This window comes from Nanorana parkeri, unplaced genomic scaffold, assembly GCF_000935625.1.
Source record: "Nanorana parkeri isolate BGI_ZX_2015 unplaced genomic scaffold, ASM93562v1 scaffold1676, whole genome shotgun sequence".
Classification (NCBI taxonomy): domain Eukaryota; kingdom Metazoa; phylum Chordata; class Amphibia; order Anura; family Dicroglossidae; genus Nanorana; species Nanorana parkeri.
Window position 1 is genome coordinate 160,965 of NW_017307944.1, and position 20,338 is coordinate 181,302.

Consider the following 20,338-nt stretch of genomic DNA (forward strand, 5'->3'; position numbering starts at 1 on the left):
TGCTGAATTACTACACAGGGTTCTGTAACTCTAAATGTACTTGACTAACGTCAGATATTTATAGAAAATAATGGTGCATTGGTAGTTTTATTAACAAAAGCTGATTAAGATCAAGGTGCCCAGAGGAGTTGAAAGATTTCATAAATCTTTTTTTTGTAAGGTGGTATAAGATGTTGAGGGCACAGATGAAGAACAACAATTTCATCATCACTCCAAGGAAGGGTTAGCTCTTCTTTTTTTTAGTTCTTGTACTTTCTTCCTTTAACGCAACTGCAGAATTTGGGTCCTTGTAATTTGATAACATCAAAAATTAAAGCTGACCGCCTGGCAAGTTAAAAAGGAAAAACTAGGGTGTGCTTCTACCTACCATTGAACAAGATACACTTTAAATATAGCAGCCTTTGAACTCCTCCACCATTACACTTACTTTTATATCACTGAAATATCTGTCACATTGTCATTGGAACCATATTTTCTTCAACATACTACAAAGGGATGGAACCCCCATATAAGAAAATACTGTCCCTTTTTAAACTATTCTTTAGTTTCTATATATTTTAACATTAAAATATTATTTTGTAAGGATCTGTACATTTCTAAGTAACTTCACTTTATAGGTATATACATGTAATGGTATATTCCTCTAACTTCAAGTTTTGATGTACTGTAGATAAAATAATATTTTCTTATCATTTAAGATCTCACCTTCTGGTTGAATCCATGGGATTGAGTTACTAAAGGCAACTAGACTGTTATCTAAGCAAAGTCAATTTTCACTTTGCAAAGACATTTTACTTTAGTGTAGTAAATGAGGTGAAGCTCTGCTGACTCCCATCATCCAAACATGTCCAAGCAAAAACACAGTTTAAAAAAAGTTTACTTGCATATGATTGGCATTATTTGAAAAGTAAATTTCCATCACATACACATACACATACAAGGTAAAGGAAAATTCCCTTGCAAGGTGAAAATTCACTTTGCAAATTGAACATGCTCTTCTCCTACAGTAAATCAACTTCATTCTTTCAATATAGACTGTATAGAGGAAAATAATACATTTCCTCATTAATGTATTCTTTATTATATCCTTTGTCATGCTATAAATGTCTAATTTTACCCCAGAGTGTTGAATTTCACCTGTGCCAAGTAATTATACAGCTAGGTGGACTTGCTCATTGTTTTATAGCATTCCTGAAGTGTTACTTTGTTCAAGGTAACATAAAAATGGAAAACAGTGTGTAAACTAAGGACATTGTGTTAGTAGAATACTTACATGCATGTGATACAAATGCAAGTAAATACAGATTTTGTTTGGGAAAAGGATACACACATATTGTAGAGTGATTTTTTTACTATGTAAATGTTAGACTTGTGCGCCGTCAAAAAATTTGTTCCATTTCGAAATATCCGTTATTTCGTATTTAATTCGTATCCGAAACTCAATTCGGATTCGTACGAAATACGAATTTTCGTTAGTTTCGGCACATTTTCGTAACTGTACGAACATTCGTTATGATGAATTTAAAAAGCAAAAATACCTTTGTTAATATTGGAGTCGATGTGGTAGTTGTTTTTTTATCCGAAATCCGAATTCCGTTAACGGATTCCGGATCCGAATTTCGTATTTTCGTATTAAAAAAAACTACCATCAACTCTAATATAAATGTACTTTGCTTTTTAACTTCACTATAACGAATGTTTGTAACGGAACGAAAATACATCAACGGAATTTCATATTTCCTGCCTGTATTGTAATGCAACTGTCAGCAGAAGAGAAAACCTCTGATTGGTCAACCAAACGAAATACAAATTCTGTTAACGGATTCCGTATCCGAATTTCGTATTTCAGATGAAAAAAAAACTACCATCAACTCCAATATATTAACAAATGTACTTTGCTTTTTAACTTCAATATAATGAATGTTTGTAACGGAACGAAAATACGTCAACAGAATTTTGTATTTCCTGCCTGTATTGTAATGCAACTGTCAGCAGAAGAGAAAACCTCTGATTGGTTAAACCAAACGAAATACTAATTCCGTTAACGGATTCCGTATCCGAATTTCGGATGAAAAAAAAACTACCATCAACTCCAATACATTAACAAATGTACTTTGCTTTTTAACTTCAATATAACGAATGTTCGTAACGGAACGAAAATACGTCAACGGAATTTTGTATTTCCTGCCTGTGTATTGTAATGCAACCCTCAGCAGCAGCGGATCCGTATTTCGGATTAAAAAAAAAATCTTGTCATGTTGTTCAACCTCATTTACAGGGGTAATATTAGTTTCTGTTTCAAAGAAATTCGGATCCGAAATTCGTTAACGGAATTTCGTATTTCAGATATAATTCGGAAACTGCAATTCGGATTTCGGATCCTTCCGAATTTACGAATTTCAGGAAAATTCGTACGAATTTCGATTTGTAACGAAACTAATCGCATATGTCTAGTAAATGTTACACTTAATTGTTGTATGCTTTTCATACTATCTTTCTGAAATATTTAAAGCCTACTTTGGTTAATAAGAGAACTTGAGCATCTTACCAATCACCCTACATATCTGCAACAGCAATATATCAAGTAACAATCAACTGTGGATCAAGCACATAACAAAAATACTGCATATTACACATATTATTGTTTTCTTTTTTTGTAAAATGCAGAAGCAAATTGCATTGTTTTATTGTAATCAGCAAATATATCTTTCTTGTCTTTTAGGTATTAAAGTCTTTGTGGCTGGATATTTATTTTAAGTAATCCTCCAACAACAACAAAAATCCTGTGTGGAATAATACTGGATTTTCTAAGACAGTATTTTGGAGCTGTTCAGTTCACAGTTTGTTAAAGAGAGAAAAATGAAGATGGGCAGAAAAGAAATGTGCCACTATCTTCAGCTTATAGCTCTTTTCTTTTGTCTTTCTGGAATAAGCCAAGCTGAGCTTTCAATGTCTACATCGAAGCCTTACATTCAGTCTGGGAGATCAAGAACTAAGCGGAGCTGGGTTTGGAACCAGTTCTTTGTACTGGAGGAATATACAGGCTCAGATCCTCTTTATGTTGGTAAAGTAAGTACAGTAATTGACATGTATGCTCATTTATATAACCTATCATTACGCATATTTACATCAGTGTATTATAGCAGTGAGCAGTAATTGCAAGACAATAACAGCAGATGGTTCATATATCTACAACTCAGACTTGTCACTGTTTGTTATATCAGCCTCAATAAACAGAATAAATAACAGTTTAAGTCATAGCTTATGTTATGTCATTCATAATAAACCTTCACATTCATGTTTCTCATGTAGACTTTGTGGATGCAAAAATTAATATAATAAAAGGTCAATTTTCACCTGTGTTTTTTCGGAACAAAAGCATGCAAAATTCTGATATATGACAATATGTTACTATAAAAATATGAATTACTTCAATACCTTCTTAGTTACTAATTAGGGACAAGCATGCAGCAAGTAAAGGCAGAGAGAAGTTAGATCTCCTGAATTGCATGCTTGTTTGGGATCACTATCTAAAACTGACCATACACCTATAGATTATCTGCAGATTTTCTATGGTCAGATGGAAAAGTGCAGGAGATTTCCCCATCTACACTGAACTGTGTAGATGGAGGAATATCCCACGTTGCCAAGTTTCAGTATCTTGCTAGTCGAACTCGCTAGCTCTCAAAATACCTGAACAATGCCTGCATCCAATCAGATTGTTCAGGTTTTTTGACAGCCAGCGGGGCTGACTAGCAAAATATTGAAGCTTGGCCAAGTGGGAGAATCCTCCATCCACACAGTTCAGTGTAGCTGGAGGAATCTGTTGCACTTTTTCCATCTGACCATAGAAAATCTGCAGATAATCTATAGGTGAATGGCCAGCTTAAGTATTGATGTTATTAGATCAACATTGTAAGAAACGAATGTGCTTAGAAATATACAGTAGATCAGCAGTGGTAGCCAAAATGTTATCCCGTTTTTTTATTTATTCATGTTATTTGCCAATGAAAGAAAAGTGAACCTGTTCTTGTCCTTGTTGCTTATATAGTTGGAGGGCGCAAAGTCTATTTATATATATGTTTTCTGTACTGTAGGCACTGTTAGTCGCTACAACATACTAATTTCTGTGCTCTCCAATCTCCCTGATCTGCAAGTGCTTGGTCATTTAGACAATGCATGACAGGTAGCTGTTTTGTTTTTCTGGCCATCAGGTCAGGAGACAGAGGAGCTCTGAGAAGGTAAGTACCAGCCACCTAAAGTGCAACATCTAAAGTGAATCAGTCGTTTTGCCTAATATGGGAAGCACGGGTTTACTTGAAACAATAACTACTGTTTTAGTATTATTTCTAACTCCCAACTATGCTTGCTTGGCTTGTTATAACATTATTTTTTTGTTATTTCCTCAAGTAGAATAAAGTGTATAATCCTTCATCTTAAAGTGTATGTATAGCCAAATCTTTGTTTTGTAGTCTTAGACAGATTAGGGAAGAAATACAACCCTTGTTGAGTTTTACTGTTGTCCAGGACTCTTAGAGAAATTCCACTTACTGTCCTGGGAAAAACCTTTTCACCAGACAGGAAGTAAAATAAACTATCCAATGGTAACACCGACAGAAACATAAATTCATTTTTAAGTTAAGTAGGGCAATACTAAAACTTCTGTCAGCTATGTGTTGCCTGCAGCAGATTTTCTCTCATTTTCTTGTCTGGTAAAAGGTTGTCTCCAGAAGAGGAGGTGAGGGGAAATCTCTATAAGGGAGCCATAGATAGCAGTAAAACCTGACAGGGGTTATAAATGTCCCCCACTCTATCCAAAACTAAGAAAAAAGTTTTAGGTATACACTTTAATTTGCATGTGTCTATTGGTAGTTCAGCCAAACATTTGCACAACACCTGTCAAGAAAATGTGTCACAGCATGTTCAAGAGACTAAAAAATAAAAATTTGCCACCTTTAATCATTTTATTAAGTGTTCTTTCAACACTTTGGTTTTAGCTAACAATTCTACTTTTACAGAAGACTAATACTAAATTAAAAGTAGACAACTAAAACCTTGCCAATTTGTAGTAACTACAGTCATCTTAAAAGGAAAAACAGCACTCCCTTTTGCTGCACATACACACAACAATTCTAAGGTCATTTCAAACAGTTTACACTTGCAAAAATCATCAAATGTATCAATGCAATCAACAGTTTCAACTGATGCTGTAACATAATTGAACGTGTCAACAGTAGAGTACCTTGATTCGTTTGACTGTTTCTGTGTTCAAAAACTGGTTAAATGTGACTGAAATGACTTAAAAACATTAAAGCTCCATTATGACCAAAAAAGAAGGGCTTCTATACAAGATATCACAACCAACTTATCATTTAAAGTGTTTCTCTTGCTTATGTTTTCTTTTTAGCTTGAGCGGTGAACAGTTACAGCCCCTGGCAGCTTTTTTATTGCTGCCATTGTCCCCACTGAGTAGATCCATCCTCTGTTTTTGCTCCGGTGGCTATTGCCATCAGGACCATTGCCACAAGTACAGGAGTTAAGTGGGGACACCTGTTCTGATGACAGCTGTTTAAGAGGTAACTTCCCCTCACTTTGGATACATATTCTTGAAATTCTTGTTGTATCTTTGAGACAGGAAGTAAAAGAAAATATCCGCAATGGAAAGAAAAAAAAGCTGACAAGTATTTGCTTCTCTAAAAAAAAATGTGTTTGGCTGCAACCACATATCATTCTTTTTTAAGTGTTTCAACGTGAATCAGAAGGGACTATGATATATAAGATGCTATTTTACTATGGTATTGTGAGTGTTCTTTACCGTGGAAAAATCCAACACTATAGCCTGAGTGCAATCTGAAATGGTTGACAGACCCCTTCCATAACACACCTCCTCCCTGCCTCACCCTTGCTGTTGCTGCAAGGCCCGCCAGCCGGCATCCACATGCCGCACCTCCTCCCCGCCTCACGCGCACCGCCCACATCCACGATCGGCACAGGGACGCGGGGAGAAGAAGTAAGGTGGAGCAGGCGCGAGGGGATGACCGCCGCTGACAAACAGGACCGATCTAATAAGCAAGTTGCTGAAAGACTGCTCAGGTAAGCCTGCACTTGCCCACACATGGTGCTCTATAATGTATTGCTGGGATTTGTATTCCTCTATAGCTGATGGTACATTGTGCTGTATATTATACCATCATCTATAGAGGACTACAAATCCCAGCAATACATTATACGCTGTATGTATAATGTATTGCTGGGATTTGTTGTATTCCTATATAGCTGGTGGTATTCTGCATTGCGCTGTGGACTACAAATCCCAGCAATAATACATCATACAGTGCAATGCGGAATTCCAACAGCTACAGAGGAGTACAACAAAACCCAGCAATACATTATACAGCGTAATGCAGAATACCGCCAGCTATTATGTACTATTGCTGGGATTTGTAGTCCTCTATAGCTGATGATATTCTGCATTGCGCTGTATAACCTACTATTGCTGGGATTTGTAGTCCTCTATAGCCGGTGCCATTCTGCATTGATTGCTGTATACTGCACACCACACTTTTTTTTTCTTATTTCCACCGCTCCAAGCTTGCTCCTGTGATGGACTACAATCTCAATACAAACTAGTAGTCCATCCCTGGAGCCATTTGTTGTTATCCAGATTAACCAGTTAATTGAACTTAATAATCAGTTAACTAATCGATTTTGAAAATAATCGTTAGCTGCAGCTCTAGATGAATGGTCACCCTACACCAGGGATCCCCTACTAACCACTAGGGATCCCCAACTAACCACCAGGCCACCACAGATCCCACACTGACCAGCAGAGAGCCCGTACTGACCACCTGACAGTCCGCATTGGCCACCCGAGAGCCTAATTAGGGAGCCACCTCTGCTGCACACACACACACACCCGTGAAACTCTCTGAACCCCTGGTGAGAGCCCGCACAGCCTACCTGAGACCCTGGAGACATCAGGCGGGGAACCCAGAGCAACAGAGTATGTAGCTTCATATTATTCTGCATCACTGTAATATGTATTGCTGGGATTTGTAGTCCTCTATAGCTGATGCTGTTCTGCATTGCTGTATAATGGTATTGCTGGGAATTGTAGTTCTCTATAGCTGTTGGTAGTCATTATTGCTGGGATTTAAAGTCCTCTATAGCTGATGGTATTCTGCATTGTTGTGTAATGTATTGCTTGGAATTGTAGTTCTCTATAGCCAATGCCATTCTGCAATGCTAAGTAAAAACAATAAAGCGCCACAAACTGTCACTTCTCAATGAGAATTCCTCTTAGGCATACTGCAGGATGCTGCCCCAAAGAAAGCCGGGAAAGCTGTAGATCTATGAAAAAACACAAGGGGGCGCCTTTCCTGGTGCAGGTCAATTTTATGTCAGTAAACATAAGATAGAAGCAAAGACATACTCACAAACATGAGATGGATAATAAGCTGACAGGCAGTGAGCATCCACTGAACGATTCCTGTGTGCTGATGACGTTAACGCGTTTCCGGGGCACGCCCCCTTCGTCAGAACGTTCTGACTTAGAAGGGCTAGACTCTTCCTTAATGTGTGCTGATGTGTGCTGATGACGTTAACGCGTTTCCGGGGCACGCCCCTTCGTCAGAACGTTCTGACGAAGGGGGCGTGCCCCGGAAACGCGTTAACGTCATCAGCACACATCAGCACACATTAAGGAAGAGTCTAGCCCTTCTAAGTCAGAACGTTCTGACGAAGGGGGCGTGCCCCGGAAACGCGTTAACGTCATCAGCACACAGGAATCGTTCAGTGGATGCTCACTGCCTGTCAGCTTATTATCCATCTCATGTTTGTGAGTATGTCTTTGCTTCTATCTTATGTTTACTGAAATAAAATTGACCTGCACCAGGAAAGGCGCCCCCTTGTGTTTTTTCACATTCTGCAATGCTGTACAATGTATTTCTGAGTTAGTGGCAGAACTACCAGGGTCGCAGCAGTCTTGCACACGCACAGCCTGACTAGGCATTCCTCCATTACCAGTGTGCTTTACATTTCCTAAACCGATAAATACATTAACACTACTGTTACATGGATGGCAAAAATGGAAGACAGGGGCGGGGAGAAAGCGGGGGAAGAGGCAGAGCGGGAGGGGGGCCAAGTTGCTGCACCATGGGCCTCTGGGTTGTACTTGCCCCCTGGGCTAAAAGTTGCCTTTCTGTTCTTGGGCACTGTTATGGGTGAAAGCATAAGTGGAATGGTGTCTTGCTTTAATACGGTTTGTACCTCATCACAAAGGGTTGGCAGAGTAGGCAACAGGGCAGGCGGTTTTAACAGAATGGGATTACAGTAATCCTGCCAACAACTCTTTTCACATTGACAGGATTAGAACAGCACTTGCACAAAAGAGACAAGGTAACTGGTCCGCATGCAGGTAATTATCAGGTAAACGTGGCTGGTCCTAGGCCAGGAAATTTTGGTGAAACTGCAAGGAAACTGTGACTTGGATACAGGATAACGCTGCATGTGTCATGATTATGGTTTTGCAGAATTAACATAGATATATTGTACATTATTGCCAATACACTGTTAGTTTTTCTAATTTAACTGGAACTGGGCTTAAAAAATATTTTAGGATATGTTTCTGCACCGTTACTGTTGGTGAATAAAACAGCCCTGATCAATTTATTGTACTCATCTGCAAACTTTAATGCAGCATACAAATAACTTTTCCTCTAGATCTTGTCATCTCTACTTCTAGCAGCATAAACCGATTATTATTTGGTCTAATAGTTTTATTATAGGAGTAGTGTTCTTGCAAATGGACTCATTACATTCCTAATTAAACAAAGTGAACATTTCTAAGAATACTTTGTCTAATTTGAAGTCCATTTACAAAACTTCAGCTTAGAGAAAAATCATATTACATTAAATTCTAATGGGCTGAGTTTTCACCCGAAGCACATAGTTAAAGCTGAACTCCAGGACAAGAAGCAGGAACTCCAGGACAATCATCTAAATATAAAAAGCATAGGAATGATGAGGATGATAGGATTGATGAACAATGATACAGAGCTGAAATGATGGGAATGACCACTCCTCAAGATATTGACATTAGTTCTGTAGACTAAAGCAGTGTGTCTCTAGTGGGAGTGAAGGAGAATAAGCAAATTAATCAATGATGACATCAGGCAAGTGTAGCAGAGTATGATAAGGATGATGAAAAATGGTACACCTTAAATCACTTCATTATCCAGTCCACAAGATGATGACATTTGGTATAAAGAGTTTAGCTATTTTTACAGAGCTATTGTGTTCTTTAACTGCACCCACCATATTTTCAGCTAAAATGTTAACATTTAACCCCTTTGTAATATCTTTACAATGGAATTATTACTTGTTTTATTACCCTTTATTTTACTGTTTGGAGGAAGGTTGGGTTGGGATGATAGTCTGGTTTTGATAAAAGCTTTAGAGAAGAACAATGAGCAAATTTATCAAGAATTTCACCATAAACTAAAGTTCTGTTGATATTCCTTTTAGTGTTCAGTAAAATAGGGGATTCCATAATATCAAGTCCAGTGAAAGACCTTAATCTGTTTTTACAATTTCAAACTTTGAAAAAAAAAACTTTTTCAGAAAACAAAGGTATCTACATTGTCATCATCTGGAGGACATCACTGTGTTACATAATGGTTGGCATCTATTGGCCTGGCACATGGAGGAAATATTCTGTTTAAAATTCTGAGGTTTCCAAATATTATGATTCTCACTGATGTCCCCACTAAAGCTTTAGACACTTTAGGTTAAAGGTTGTAACACCTTGTAAAAAAGTGAAATAATTAACATAAAACACTAGGTACAACATTTATAAAATCTCAATCTTAGTTATATAAACATGCAAATGGTAGTTTAATTATTTTGCAATCAGCAGGTTGAGCTCCATTCTCCTGGTCACATGATGCACAGCCTTTCTTTTATGTCTTGTGAATTGCATGTACAACAAGCAGGTGAAGCTCTCAGCTAATTTTTAGTTGCATCTGAATAGTGCCTGGCTGTGTGGCTACAAAAGGTCTTTTTAGGAATTTCTATATGGGAGTGACCTCCCCAAATGGTCTTAACCGTTGTCACACAATTTATTTTCCACTTTTCTTTTTTTTTTAAAGTAATTCCACTAGAATTACTTTAGGCATTTCTGCTTCACTTAATAAAGAAAAAGGCTGGCCAAATCCCATAAGTTCTAGCATTACCAGCCCACAACTTTCTACAGAAAGGACCAGTTTATTGTTCTTCAGAACTTAGAAGGGCTAGACTCTTCCTTAATCTCTTCAGTGAGAGACGCTTATGTTACCAACTAATTTTCCTGTTTGGGTTCTAGGGGGAGCTCATTTTCCTTTTGCCTTTTACTTTAAGGTCCACCACTGTACTTATAGAGAAATAGGGTCAAATAAAAAATTGATTGAATGTCTCTCTATGTTAGAAAATGACCTGAAAGTATCAAAGATTCTTTGGATAAAGTTTGTGATGGTGTTAAAGTATTATGTGTAAAACAAAATAGGAATTTACAGACTGGTTTAATATTGGAGTATGTTCCATGCTTCCTCATATCAATGAGCAGGTAGACACTCTTGGGTTGATGTACTACTAAAGGTAAATATGCTGTTCACTTTGCAAGGGATTTTTCCCTACCTTAGTGCATGAGGTGAACCTCTGCTGACTTACATTATTGAATCATGTGCAAGCAAAAATACTTTTTTAAAAATTTTCCTTGCACATGATTGGGAATTCTTTGCAAAGTGATCTTTCACCATATTCACTAAGCTGAGTGAAAATTCTCTTTCAAAGTATAATGCCTATTTTGATTTAGTAAATCAACTTCTCAGTATCAGAGAGACTGCTAATACTGTAAAAGGGAAAATATTGAAATGTATTGGAGGATCATTTTATGGGACTATTTATAGAATCCTAATTAAAACTGACTGTCTGCTGCATCAATTCTGAGTCTATTGAAAATGTCCTTCTCATGGAGAATCAGGACAACCATGGTCATACCTTGGTTTAGTGTAATCTTGGCTATATAAAATGAATACTGCTGGGAAAACAAAAATACTTTTAAGACAGGCAATTTCCCTGAGCTGAGGGACAAGTTGTCCTTGTAGATCATGAAATTAATATTATCATGCATTGTCAGTGTGCAGCTTGTAAAGCTAGCAGCTACTTTTTTGTATTTAAAAAGGTATGGATTTAATAGAAAGACATACAGTTGTTTTGTCCCTATACAAAGAGTATGGCCTTGTCTAACATATGCAGTTTACTTGTGAACACAAGTTTACCAAAAATAATGTCCTATACCAAGAAAGATAACAGAGAATGGCAACTAAATGAATAGGTGGCATAGAGGATCTCAGTAGAAACATAATTAATTGTGATTATTTACAGTTGACAAGAGGTAAATAAGTGGGAATGTATTTACAATATATACAGTACATGTGTAAATGGCACATACAAACAATCCACTTTAAGGTCACCACATGTGACAAAAAGGTACCCCTACCAGCTACAGAAATGGTTATTTATTGCACAGTGCCTTGGTGATTAGCACTTCTTCCTTGTAGTACTGGCGTCCTTGGTTTGAGTTCCAGACAAGACACTGTCTGCATGGAGTTTGAATGTTCTCTGAGTGCTTGCAAGGGGTTACTCTGATTTCCTGCCACACTCCAAAGATATGCTGTTGGTTTATTGGCTCCTGTCTAAAATCGTCCCTAGTATGATATTCTACTGAGTGTGCCCAAGGTGGCTGCCTCACCATCTTCCTTCACAGCAGATAAAGCACTGTTATTCCCAGGGGGGAAAGGCACTATAGAAATATAAATTAATTAATAATACATTATTGTGGACTGTTAAAATATGCAATCCTTTTCCTGGAAAACTGGCTCTTCCAAACATAGCTGATTGTTTAAACATGGGTTTTAAGCTTTCCTAAGAGAACACAATACAAAGGGTTACTTTGCTACTTATATTTCTAAAAATACTTTAATCCAGGTTATGATATATAATATAAAAAGGACACGAGCACATTTTTGTTTCATGTCAACAGCACTGGAGGCATCTTGTGCCCAATCAACCTAACATCGTAAGCATGCTACATCTTTCTCTGTTCTCCTCCTGCACTCACCCTTGCTTTTGCAAAAGAGCACCTCCTTTACCTGTAAGCAATACTAGAGTGTTCTTGCGCACACTTAGGGGTCTATTTATAAGTGGTTTGTCCAGTGCATAGCTGGGTGTATGTGGTTCACACGGTATTACGGCTGCTTGATGGAGCTGGAGGATAATAGAATTTCCTATGTTTCTTGGTGCCATCTTGCAGTTGTAAGCAGTCCAAAAGGCATTTAACTAGCTATAAAATGGGTAAAGATTTTTTATAAATCAGCCCCTTAGTTTAACCTTCAGTGTGGTATGCCTCCAACCTCTGTGTTCTTTTTTGCGCTATTATATTCTCTTCCTGTGCTGCTACTTCTCTCCTCCTTTGTTGTCATGCAGACTCTGGAATGATTGCAATCCTAGAGAACACACACAGTCAGAGAACACACTGGGAGAGTACACAGGTAGTCCACAAACAATAGAAAAACACAGACAGACAGAGTGTGTACATAGACAAAACATATGAAGCACATGCAGTCAGAGCACACATGACTGATACTGCACACAGCACACACAGCTTGAGCACACAAACAGCACAGACAGTACACGCAGGATGAAAATACAAACAGCACACAGGGCACATGCAGTACAAAGGGCAATAACTTGCACAGAATAAGGCCTCATTTAAACTTAGCATGCACATAAACATGTGCAGAGGTTTTGCATATTTTGCTGCTAGGGTTGCCACCTTTTCTTCAAGTGAAACCTGAACACTCTAGTGCCACGCATGGCAAATTTTTTTAGGGGCAGAATATAAAGGACAGAGTAATGTCTTTAGGTAGCCTGGTAGTTTGTGCGGGCTGTGCGACACTCTGGTGGGCTGTACAACTCTCTGGTGGGCTGTGCGACTCTCGGGTGGGCTGTGCGACGCTCGGGTGGGCTGTGCGAGCCTTGGGTGGGCTGTGCGACTCTCGGGGGAGCTGTGCGACACTCAGGTGGGCTGTGTGACTCTCGGGTGGGTTCTGCGAGCCTCAGGTGGACTGTGCGACTCTCGGGTGGGCTGTGTGACTCTTGGCTGGGCTGTGCGACTCTCGGGTGGGCTGTGCGACACTTGGGTGGACTGTGCGACTCTCAGTGCTGTCTAAGCTACAGTGTCTCACCATGGGGTCCACGGGCAAGCAGCACGGTGTCAGGGAGCCTTATCCTGTAAATCTTAGTTCCCCCTGCAGCTCATCTATTTTCTGTGTCCCCACCTCTTTATGCCTTCCCTTCAGCTGCACGGGGATCTATAGCCCTGCCGCTCCTCTAACTCTGGTGATCTATGACATAGAGAAGAATGTCTCCTTGTTCTTCTCTATCTGATAGATCACCAGAGTTAGAAGAGAGGAGGAGCAATCACATGTACGGCTGCCGAGGTCCTAGTCAAGTGCGATCTCGAGCAGCCACATCTGCCTGAAACCCAACTCAATCTCTGAGCTACAGGTTGCCACCAGCTCAGAGGAAGACTCGGGTTTCATGCTGATGCGGCTGCTCGATATCGAGCTTGACTAGGACCTCGGCAGCTGCACCTGTACACAACACACCAAAACCGGACTGTACGGGTCAAAACCGGACGGGTGGCAACCCTATTTGCTGCATTTCTCACGCATCCACATGGGCTTTCCATTGCACAACACATGTGGGAAAGAAGCTCATGAAGCTGCTTGAGCTGTGAGCCTTGTGCATTTTTGTCCATGCAATTTCTCATGTTTGTCACAATGTTTTGCAAAAACACGTGTCTTGCTTACCAGATTGACTAATGGCACCACAAAGCGCAACACACTCTTTATGTGCACTTTGTGAATGTGTTCAAAATAATGAAAATTGTGTCTATGTTCATGTGAGCACCAAGTGTGCCATAAGGGCACCCACAAAGCATATAGTGTGCACACATTATAAGAACACATACTGTCAAAGCACATCATTCACTATACCACATAATTAATGTTATAATAAGTGTTGTTAGAATAGTGTGGATGAATTACTACTTATGGCCTTAGTGTAACACCACATTCTTGCATATAATGCATTGATATACACATGTTGAAGATTTCCATATTGTATGTCTGCAAGGTGGTGACTCAATTCTAATGCAATATGCTGACTTGAGTGGCATACATCTATAATCTCTGCATTTACTTAACTTATCCGGAATATGCAGAACATTTATATGGTAGTAAGTGAATTAGCTGGAGTGTGACAGGTTTTCTATAGGAATCAACAGAAAATCAATGATTTTTTCATTTGAAAGTACGAAATGTTTAAAGCTGATAAGGACTATTATATTTTTCATGTTTACTGAGATCTGTATATTCCAATAACATGGAAAGGTGCATAGATGAATCTCTGTTGAATGGGTTTTAAACTGTGGCAAAAGATCCAATGAGAATTTGATATTAAAAAGGCTCCCATAAGAGCTGACCCAACAGTTTGAACGTAATGAACGTAAGGTATATATGAAGCATTTTTTTTTAATTTTGGATAGAGTAGGGAATGGTTAAAACTCATGTCAGGTTTATTTTTTATCATCTGTGTCCCGCTTGAGAGATTTTCCTGTCCTGTAAACACCACAAAAAGTGTGCAGAAACCTCCCCTATCAGACAGTTGTCCCTGGAACAATTATCCACATTGCAGCTCTGATAGCAACTAACATGGTTATTCACAAAAGGGTGAAGAGTTTGGAGAAGGCAGGAGAAGTAAACAATCTAGTCCAAAATAGCTGCACTGGAAAGTGAGCTGAATTGGAGAATTTTTGCAAATCAGCTATTTTGTCCTAGATTGTTCACTTCTCCTGCCTTTCCAAACTCTTTACCCTTTAGTAAATAACCCTGTAAAATGTTTAATTTTTCTTCACCTTCAGTCCTGGTGCTACCAGTCAGTAGGACAAATATAAAGGGATGAATCTCCCCACCAGGAACACTAAAATAATTATAAACATCATAGGGGTTCACCATAGGGGTTTTAACTCTTCTCTATTCTAAAACAAGAATATCTGATTGTCTTAAGATAAGATCAAATAAGATAAGAATTGTTCCTTATTGGTGCAAAATGGACTTTATAAGGGAGTTTTGCCTTCCTCTGGGTCAGCTATGGGTTTGTGAGGTCACAAGGAGTTTTCTTTCTTACTTTCTTTTAGGTTGAACTCAATGGACCTGACATATGATAGACACATGGTCTGTATACACTAAGTGTAATGAGTTTGCTAAATCCCTTTTTTAATAGGCTTACTTGTCCTTTAATCAATCAAAATAATTTCTTTCCATTACCTACACTTCCTTTTAGAGAAAATTGCCTTTCTGTGTTGATTGTTAGAAGATAAGATGTGAACATCTATCACAGTGGATGCCTGCATGTCATTACACAAACCTAGCCTTCAAAACTTCATTTAGCAAATTAGGGGATGCTGGTTCCAATACTGTATGTTCTTACAATCAGTTAGTTACCATGCCAATACTGGATTTCAGTTAGCACTTAAAATACAAAATTATCAATATAAACCATTATCCATATTATAAAAGACTACCCAGGGTATTGCAAGTAATCAATGCTGACCACTGGCTATAGTTTTTACATGCATCATTCTTGCAAGAAAATGAAAATGTAATTCTATAAAGTTCTGTATTGACCTCAGTATTTGTTGCAGTTATGTCCACATGACAATAAAGTAACTGCAACTGGAAGTGCTTCTTTTTATTGTTGTTGCTGGTTTCTATAAGGGCAAATTAAGATAACAACTATGGTACTCTGTACAAGCCAAGGAGTAAACATAAGTAAGTGAATATGGGGGTGGGGGGTGGAGCGGGTTGATATGAGAACAAAAGAACAGGAATCTAGAGCCCTGAGTGGTAGCATGGCCATCAAGTTAAGTGTCCTTGCCCTTCCAAATATTGGACTGAGGTTGCACTTGATAGAAACCCTCCCATCCCTTCTCCACTTCCCCTCTATTAAAAGTCTTATTTAGTGGCTCCGCTACTTCACTGACCAGCTAGCTTACACTAATGCTGAACAGATAATTTGCGTTCCTCACTGTGGACCTGTGTGGGGAATCTGCAGTGCACAGTATTACTTCCTCATGTATTTCTTGAATTTGGTCATGCTATCTGATGTTGCATGAATAAGCACATGCATATTTGGGGGAAGTGTAACTGTTCAGTCTCCGTTGGCCTCCTTGATCATCTCTGATTTTTACATCACCATCCCTTAGAACAGACTTAACTCAGCCGCATCCACCTAAACTGAAATAGCAGTTCCATGTGGAATGACTCTTATGAAGTTTGACCATTTATAGCCGTGGGTAGATTTAACCAATTCTAGTTATTGAAAGCACAAAAATACCATGATATCTTAGCTTTTTTAGCCATAATAAAGTAATATATTTTTTGGAGATCTAAGGGTGTTAACTAAATTATATGTAACACTTAATATCCAGCTACTGATTAAATCCCCTATTTTATACTGCCATGGGAACCTTTGCTTATAATGTTGGGGAAACATGAGGTCTCTTTATAGTTTATCACTTCATTAGACTAATATTTAGCTACATTTCATAGGAAGAATACGTGTTCATAAATGCAAATATATCATTTTATAACTACTTAAAGCTGAAGCATAATTTGCAAATATTTTACCTTCTCTGATTCCTTCTTTATCAACATGCTAATGAAATTGTTGAATAAAACCTTTATGGTTTCATTATCATTCATACATACCTATTTTAGACCCAGTGATATAATCTCTGCGTCTCAGAGCTTCTTTGTGCAATGCAGACAGATCATCAGACTGGTGGGAGGGGTCAGCTGTACATATCTTCTTCAAAAAAATACTTAATATTTCTCTCCAGAACCCCAAGTTTTGTTTGCAAGCAGTGGGCTGGCTTTTGTAAGGAGTTATGCAAATATTAAAATGTCTTGATCAGGGGAGTATCTATGGCAAATAGTTCCTATGGCAAGCACTGAAATGCCACCCTTGTCCACAGCCACAGCACAGCCAGACACATACATACACTTTAGAGCAGCTGGGCCTGTAAGGTGTAAAGATAAGGCAGCATGGAGTAGGGAATGTACAGCATGGCATATAAAATGATGCTTTGTGGAATAGGGAAAGTACAACATGGCATATTGATTGGGGCAGTGTGGAATAGGGAACATACAGCATGGCATACGGAATGAGCTGGATTCAAATAGTAAACGTATAGCATATGTAGAAAATATAGAATATATATTATTACTCACTTCGATCTGTCATTCTCACTTCCGCTACCAGGCTCTGCATTAGATGAGTCAGCAGTCAGAGCCCAGCAAAGCAAGTGAGTAGTGTAGTTTTTCCTGCCCCAACTCTTTGTTTACATGTGATTCAGCAATCAGCTGCACTATCTGTCATTGAGTCTGCGTTGATGTGAGGTCTGAATGGGTCACAACTTAACTAAAAAGGCAAACACTGCCAATGTCCCTGAGTGTTGGGACACCCCCCTTAGGTGGCGCCCATGGCACATACCCTGCTTACCATAGCCTAGATATGCCACTGGTTTTGATTTGTAGATGTCAGTCTGCAGGATTCGGCATTCCTAAACAGGCTTCATTTGTATGTGGACCATCCCAGGCAATGCCCACATGTGATGCTCAACAGGACTGAAATCAAAAGAATGAAAAGAGGGGGCCAGGGACAGTAGGGCTTGGGAAAAAAAGGACTAGAGGATGTTGCACGTTCTCCAGTCAGGAAATGAGGCACTCGCTATCTAACTTTCTGTAGAACACTATGGTGTCTATTCACTAAGCAGCCGAAGGATCTAGCCGTAGCTTCGGCCGATCCTTCGGCCAGCTGCGGCCCCAGAACCTCTTCGGTTCATTAGAACCGAAGGGCTGCTGTACGGGCTATTCAGTATAGCCCGTACAGCTCCCGAACTTGGCCGAGCGGCTCAGTCAAGCCGAAGGCATATGCCTCGGCTCGGCTTAGCCGCGCTGAAAGCCGAAGCTGGCCAAGCTAGGCGGAGCCAGCCGTGATCTTACGGCTGGCTCCGGCCACTTGCAGAGAGATCAGCGTCCCTGGTTACCAGCTAACCAGGGGCACTGATCTCCAGACAGCCTAACTCTCCCGGGCGCTCTGGGAGTCTCCAGCTCCCGGCGCCAAGGAGAGAAACACTGCTTTTTCTTTTTTTATTCTGACACGGAGCCGTGCAGGAAAAAAAATAAAATAATTTCACCATAGGAATGCATTGCTAGATTCCTATTGGCTATTTCAATTTGCAATAGCCAATAGCAAACTAGCTATTGCACCCACCCTCTGCTGCAGTTCTCCATCAGGTCCCCACTAGTGATTGACAGCAGCAATGTAGCTAGCTAGCAGGTAAAATAGCTAGTTTGCGGCTATTGCAAATTGCAATAGCCAATAGGAATCTAGCAATGCATTCCTATGGCCAAAATTTTTTTGGGGAAGGCAGCAGAACCGCCGGCCAATAGAAAACTGTTGGGCGGAGTTAGCTGTCATTGCTAGCTCCGCACAATCGTTTTCTATTGTTTTTTTTCTACTTTTGAAACTATTTTTCTGTTCTGCTCGGTCCTACAGAGGGAGCAAGCAGAACAGCCGTTCGGCATCTATAAGAATAGACCGAACAGCAGCAAATAGCCTGCCGGAGGTTCGGCTTAGCCGATCCAGATGTTGGATCGGCTGAGTCGAACTCCTTCTGCACTTCGGGCTGGCCGAACATGCTGAGCATGTTCGGCCGACCCGAAGCCACGCAAAGCCATCCGTTGTACAGCTGATTTCAGCGTTCGGCTCACTTCGCTTCAGGTTGGTCAATCACTCGGCTGTCTACGGCAGCTTAGTGAATAGACCCCTATGAGAAACTGACTGTGTGTAGTGAAATCAGTGTAAGCATTTATATTACAAAAGCAGAGCCTACACAGATGTGCAAGACTAAAGGTAAGGCTGGACTTCAGCACAGTTATAAATTAAGCACAGGAATAAACTCAGTGTGGTTAGAGTGTTTTTATTTGGACAAGAACGTCTGCTTCTAAAACAGATTTAGCATTGACTCATGATCACATTTGTCTCCCACTTGTTATATTACCTAATAGAAAGATTAGTGGCACCTTAGTTTTCAGTTAATTGCCCATTAAAAGGTACATCAATCCATTAATAAATCACTGGGGATTATTGAATTGATTTATATGGATCAAAAAATCCAGATGGTTTTGTTTCACAAATATTCTTTAGCACCCCTTCCTAAACAGAAAAACAGTTTGCGCCCTCCCTGCTGCAAGTAACTAGCATAAATGTATTGCAAGGTTGTTCTTCCATGTAAAAAAAAAAACAGCACAGGCTGCATTTAATCTATAGGGAACTAGACATGTAACCTTTGATGGCTTTGATGTTACATGGATTATGACAACACTTACAGTTTATGGGGGCTTGTGGTAAATGTTTATACTGCCATTCAAACAAGTAATGCTGTCACAGCATGGCACCCAGGTTCCATCCTCATGGAATGAACGCACCTTGCCCACATGAAAAACAAGGTCTTTGATACACCAATTGCAACAGACAAAGAGGCATTTATTTATTAAAAATCAAAGCAGTGGTGGTCAAATGTTCAGTGGACTCTTCTACACTCCCTCCTCCTCGGTTCCTACAACAGTGGGAGCGGGATCTGGGTGTCAAATTTACCCCTCAGGAATCTGATCGCATACTTTTCTTTGTGCATAAATCCTCTATCTCCAATAGAATTCGGGAAACAGGATATAGAAATCCTTGCTACTTGGTAACGGGTCCCGACACTTTTGCACAAAATGTATCCTTTGTCCCTTGTGTGTGTTGGTGTTGTAATGAACACCCTAGTACGCTGCTGCATGTATTCTAGGAGTGTCCCCATGTCCAGTCTTTCTGGAGAGATGTAGCCTACGTCATTCATAAAAGAACTGACATCAGTCTCAATTTAAACCCTGCTATATTTCTCCTCCACCGTACCTCCCAGTTCATCAAGTCATACAAGAATTATTTGCTTATTCATCTTCTGAATCCAGCCCGAGCATGTGTCCCGGCAGAGTGGAAAGAGCCATCAACACCGTCGGTGGCATTATGGCTACAAAGGGTGGAGGAGATGTATTCAATGAAAGATTTGACATCCTCTTTGTATGATAGATGTGACAAGTTTACGAAGATTTGGTATCCCTCGTTTAGA

The 20,338-nt window shown here is 39.5% G+C and overlaps 1 protein-coding gene across 1 annotated transcript in view; it reads left to right on the forward strand.

Moving 5' to 3' along the window:
- The window catches only part of CDH7 (cadherin 7), a 144,603-nt gene that overhangs the window by 22,391 nt on the left and 101,874 nt on the right, over window positions 1–20,338 (forward strand). Inside the window, exon 2 of the mRNA XM_018571099.1 lies at window positions 2,723–3,069. Within this exon, the coding sequence (XP_018426601.1) occupies window positions 2,860–3,069 (210 nt within the window). The 5' untranslated portion in view covers window positions 2,723–2,859. The remainder of the gene's footprint in view (window positions 1–2,722; window positions 3,070–20,338) is intronic.